This window comes from Lagopus leucura, unplaced genomic scaffold (genome assembly GCF_019238085.1).
Source record: "Lagopus leucura isolate 7727_CA_CO unplaced genomic scaffold, USGS_WTPT01 Super-Scaffold_100002, whole genome shotgun sequence".
In the NCBI taxonomy this organism is placed as follows: domain Eukaryota; kingdom Metazoa; phylum Chordata; class Aves; order Galliformes; family Phasianidae; genus Lagopus; species Lagopus leucura.
This window is the reverse complement of record NW_024962263.1, coordinates 65,393,363-65,398,964: the sequence shown is the minus strand read 5'-3', so window position 1 is coordinate 65,398,964 and position 5,602 is coordinate 65,393,363. Positions and strand designations below refer to the sequence as shown.

General features: G+C 38.6%; 1 protein-coding gene across 4 annotated transcripts in view; it reads right to left on the bottom strand.

The window, feature by feature from the left end:
* ATP6V0D2 (ATPase H+ transporting V0 subunit d2) overlaps positions 1-4,306 on the bottom strand; it is a 40,638-nt gene extending 36,332 nt beyond the window's left edge. For 3 of the 4 annotated variants that reach the window (XM_042869891.1, XM_042869893.1, XM_042869892.1), the window contains exon 1: positions 4,093-4,306. In XM_042869891.1, coding sequence (XP_042725825.1) covers positions 4,093-4,222 — 130 coding nt within the window. In that variant the 5' untranslated portion in view covers positions 4,223-4,306. The remainder of the gene's footprint in view (positions 1-4,092) is intronic. The other variant, XM_042869890.1, reaches the window with a different exon arrangement.
* Positions 4,307-5,602: the final 1,296 nt, after the last annotated feature.

The window sequence follows — 5,602 nt, the reverse complement described above, 5'->3', positions numbered from 1 at the left end:
GTAATTATGTTCAAATGTTATATTAAAACTACCATGAATTATAGATCGGGATAATATTATGAAGATTTAGAATTAATGGTTAGATTTCCAGATGAAAACTGTAGTGATGTTTAGGGAAATGAACAGCAACACTCACAATGGCTGAATGAAAGGCGTCTATAAATATGAAGTCAGTAAGGTGTGTGTTTATTTGTATAGTAACTACTCTCCCCTAGTTCTCCGTATGTATACTTTGTTAGCATGCAGTGAGGTTGCTTACACTGAGACTTCATGCAAAAAAATGTTAGTATACTGCAAATTCTGTTTCCTAAGTATAGCACTAAGCCTATGATAGATCACCCTTAGAACTTTGTATGTGGGTTCTGCTGCCACCTCAGCTCATTCCAGTGACTACAACAACACACTGTTTTGATAGGACAGCTGTGCTCTGTTAGTACTCTGGAACTATTAGCATTTCTCTAGATCTTCCTGCAAGAGACAGAGGTCATGTCACCACTGTAAAATAATTTCAGTACAGGCTTCCATCCACAATTAAGCAGAAATTTCAGAATGTATGTCAAAAGGGAACTGATACTCAGAGAGAGGCTAGTTCAAGTTGAGTGTGGTTAGGATAGAAAAGTCCTGCAAGAAGTTGAACCAAGCATTAGTCTGAGCTCTTGGAATCAAGCACACAGAGTCTTGTGTGACTCCTAACTGTGACAGCCAGCTGCCATCATGTCTCAGTTACGCTGTTATTTCAGCCGCTGCATGCTGGTGTTCTAGCGTGGCAACTCATTAACTTGCTTCATCGGGGTGGGAGCAAAGCTGGACTGCTTATCCTTCTGTGACTTAGTGCACATTCTAGAAAGAAGCATTCATTCTGTCACATGAGAAGTCAAGGAAAGAATAAAGCACTGGATTTAAAACCTCCTGTGTTCTACTTCAAAGAGTGTCAGCAGCATTTCCTTTTGAAACAGATGGTGCCATAGGGCCAAGCTAGCAGTGTGCCATGTTGCAGAGCTTCCAGACAAAGTTGAAACTGAGAAGGCAGCTCCATGGAAACAATACTGATTCAAACAAGCCCAGAAGAATATCTAAGTTAAGATGAAGGCCTCCTCACCTCTCTGCGTGGCCATGAATTGAGAGGGCACAGTGATATCAAAGCCACTCTACTTTTTCCCTCTCACTGTTGTACTTTCCCCATGATTATCAAGCAGATGTGAAGATCTAACCTCTGTTTTTCTCTTGTGGTTCTCCTGTACTGGCATTACGGTTTCTTCTCTAGAGATATAAAAACCACTGTGAAATTAAAAGATCTTTTTTATTCTATTTATGGCTTACTTGGGGTGGTTTTGATTCTGTTTCTGCTTGTTGGTTTCAGAATATTTATAATATTTTAATCTTAGGCCGGTTTTTGTGGTCTGGTGCAATGCCACAGAATACAAAGCAGTGTAAGCTTATTACCTCTCAATGTGAATTCATGAATTGAAGGCACTCTAGGTACACTTAAGTACTACAGTACTACAGAACTAATGCATATGCTGGACCTTTTAGTTGAAAAGAAGATCTGATGCACATACACTGTATGTATTGTATAACAGGGATTGTATAACAGGAGGAGGAATGGCTGTTTATGAGGGTGGATAGTGATAGAAAAGGGGGAATTATTTTTAACTGAGACAGGGGAGATTTAGATTAGATACTAGGAGGAAGTTTTTCACACATAGGGTGAAACACACTGGAACAGGTTGCCCAAGGAGGTTGTGGATGCCCCATCCCAGAGGCATTCAAGGCCAGGCTGGACGTGGCTCTGGGCAGCCTGGTCTTGTGGTTGGTGACCCTGCACATAGCAAGGGTATTGAAACTAGATGATCATTATGGTCCTTTTCAACCCAGGCCATTCTATGATTCTGTGATAACTAATGGGAGCCTGCTGTCTGGCTAACAGAAGCAGAAAATGCTATAATAAAGATAGAGATGTTCTGTAGCTGAATGGAAAAAAAAACTGATAAGCAGTTACAAAAGATGCCCTTCTAGGTAGGTTGATGAAGGCTGCTCTTTCTGTTGCTAAAATACTTTTGCATTCTAAAACTTAATAAATATTAGAAAAAAGAAAGTTAAAAAATAAAGAAGTCACTGTTCTTTCTAAGTCTTAATGAGAAAATGATATTACCTCTCTGTTGTGATCAGCCCTTAAAGGACTTTGAACACATAATATTGAAGGTTCATATATCGCAGAAATGTTATAAAACTACTTGCTGTTTGTAAACATCTTTCCTGTAAAATGACTTAAAATAGTTTTCCTTGTCTGTTGAACAGGAGCAATAATTCTGTGGGAATGGAATAGGAAAATATTATTTTCTAATATGCTTTTAATAATATTTTAAATTTTCTATGTTTTGTCTTATTGAAAAAGTCAGGATCTTTTTTTCTTCGTAGAGCCTTTGGTGACATCTTCTCCTGAGCTCCTCCGAAGAGAAAATGAAGCCTGTTCTTTATAGAAGTTTGAAGTTCTATTAGCTTTTTTGTGGAGCATGTGTAAATTCACAAGATATAGCCTCTTGATTTAACAGTTAAATACAGTATCAAGATTATCTGTGGAGTCTTTAATTTCCATAGAAATTAAAGAAATAGAAATTGGCTGGTTTTGTCTCCCTTTTGTCTTGAAGGAACCTTTAAAGGCTACGTAGTCCAACTCCCCTGCAAAGAACAGGAACACCCACAGCTAGTCAAGGTGCTCAGAGCCTGGTCCAGCGCAGCCTTGAGTGTCTCCAGGGACGAGGCATCCTCCACCTCTCTGGGCAACCTGTTCCAGTGCTTCACTAGGCTTATCTTTAAAATGCGTGGATGGGAAGGGAAGGGACGGGAAGGGAATGGAAGGGAATACATTTCAATTATCGGAGTAAATGTATTGTGTTTGTCCAAACTGCTGTTCTATGAAATGGAGAGTTAATGCAGCCCTCCAACTTATCAGCTGAAAAGGGCTCATGCACTTGGTCAGCTGACAAGTCTCTGGATCCTACTGACTGCACTGAGAATCTCTTCTTTAACTGTGACTGTGAGGAATTTTATCCAGCTAACAGCTAATTACCCACACGTATCTATTTAAATGTAGTTGTTTTAATCTGGAAGAGTAATGGTTTGCAACCTTCTAGGTTTATATTTTAATAGTTTAAACAGCCTCAAAACTCTGTTGTATGTGTGAGTCAACAGGTTCTGCACTTCTCATTTCCTCAACTATATCACTGCTCAGACAACGCAGCTCTAAACAGAATGAGCTTATTAATTCTTGCTGCCCCTTTTTCAAATGAATCTAGTATCTCTGTATTGTAGATATGATTTCAGTGTACAATTGTAGATATTATTTGAAGTCAAGGAAAGAAACTTCATGTTCCTTTAGAAAATTGATTTTTTTGTTGTTGCATTTTTCCCTGCTAAGTGTCTAGGGGTATGTCATTTGATTCTTGCACAAGTCTGTCTTCATCAGGCTGAGACCAGTCGGCCATAGAAAGCTGTTTTGGAAACTACTGTGTGTTCTTTTTATTACTGTGACAAAGTCACCTTGGGGAAAAAAAAAAAAAAAAAAAAAAAAAGCTTTTTCTTTTCTTTCTTTAAGCTTGATAATGTTTTCTACCTCTGTGACATCTAGTTTCCTCTTCTGAGTAAGTAGAACATCCCCCACTGTCCTAGAACTCATGAAGTAATAAAGTACTAAAATTATGTCTTTCATAGAGAAATTCAGCATGAGCTTTTAATAAGATTTTGCAAACTATTTTCTCCATCTGAAATAATACCAAACTTCTATACTTGCACAGTTCTGTACAGTTGTTAAAAGTTGTGAGATTACCAGTGCCTGTAGGAAATCTATGGATGAGATTTCCAAGCTTATCAGTAAACTAGAACCCCCCATCATCTGCATTGCTTTGCAAATCACAGTCTATACAAGCCTGTACAATAATTTCAACTGAAATCTGTTAGCTTAAACATGACAGCAGTTCTTAAAAGGAAATCAGGGTTATGTCTGCATTTTAAGATTAGGCTCCCAACATTTCCATTCTTCAACGGTCCAAGGAACAGTATTTCCTCCTAAATGAAAGAAGCCAGCAGACTTACCTTCTAATGTCTCACACTGTGCTAAATTGACATAGTCTGCACTAGTCAAGATCCCGGCTTTGAACCCTCGGACCAGACCTTCCAAGTAGCCATGGTCCACATTGAAGTAAAACTCTGAGTATCCAGGCATGGAGAAAAGGAGATTCAATCTCTCTGCTGGGTTCTTAATGTTACTGTGTATTTGCCACCAACTGTTTTCCTCCTCTTTGAAAGGAGTGACAAATAGTCATTGCTTTCCTGCCAGCCTATGATTGTGTTTTACCAACTAGTTTCTTCCTGTTTCTCGCTCTTATTTTATATAGTTCCAGTATAGTTGATGCTTACACAACAGCCACCAAGTAAATCCAGCTCCCTCCTACTAGAGCCAGAAAATTAGTCTGTTATTGAAGAAAGAGAAGCCAAAAATGGAATATAAGATTTAAACTCTGATTGCAAAAATGCTGCGTACTGATTGGAAAATAAAAAGTGTTTTAAAACTGCCAATATTTTCATGTATTTTTAAATGCATTTCAACCAGGAAATGATCTATGAATATCTGTTGAAACAAAAACAATCCCACACTTAAGCAGTCGACTGCAGAACAGGAAAAAAAGTATCTCATAACCTGTTCCAGGCTCACATAGTTTTTGAGTGTCTGCGTATGCCTTTAAAAAACAATCTGCCTAACTAAAAAACATTTTGCCAAACTTTTCTACTGCCCTTTGCTGTCATAAATATGTATGCAAACTATAAGATTCTTCTAATAATTACAGTGAATGTTACACCATGTCCCCAGTACTATCCAAGGAAAAGAACTTCGAAGGGTTTGACATTCATAAGCCTTTAAAGTAGATGTCCAGAACTTACCTCAAAAGCATTGTTCGTTGAAGATCAAACCAAATACTCTGGTTATTATCCACCCAGATGTGAAAATAACTCATATTTTTTTCCTCTTACAAAATAAATACCATAAAAAAAGGAATCTTCATTTCACTAATTCAAATTAATTCCTTGTTTTGATTAAAAATTAAAGTCAAAACTGTGCAAAACCTATCAGTGAATTTTATACATTTTATACTGAACTGTTAAGTCTTTCAGATTTATGTGCCCGGGGTCTGACTCTTCAAAGTGCCTATGCTTCTGTAATCAACACAGAAAGTGTTTTGTGTTTGTTTGTTTGTTTTTCTTCCCTAAATTCGTTATCACATGAAACATATGTCTGCAAGCTTTGCTGGAAGGGAAGATGTCACAGCGCACTGGGCGATCCTTTGCTGTGCAGTCAGCTGGGGCTCAGGAACTGCAGTGTGGTTGAAAGGTCAGCACCAGAGCTACAGCAGCAGCCTGCCATCTGCATCTCAACACCGAGGCTCAGCTTTCAGTGCTTTAAAGTGTTTGATGCATGGTGCCGGCTGGAGACACGTGGCTTGGCTTTTCTGTTGATCTCTTGTTCTGAAATGTGGCTGCAGGAAGAGCTGACTGCCTCTAAGACTTCTGCCCCTAACCTGGAGCTGAGTGATGACAACCTGGTACT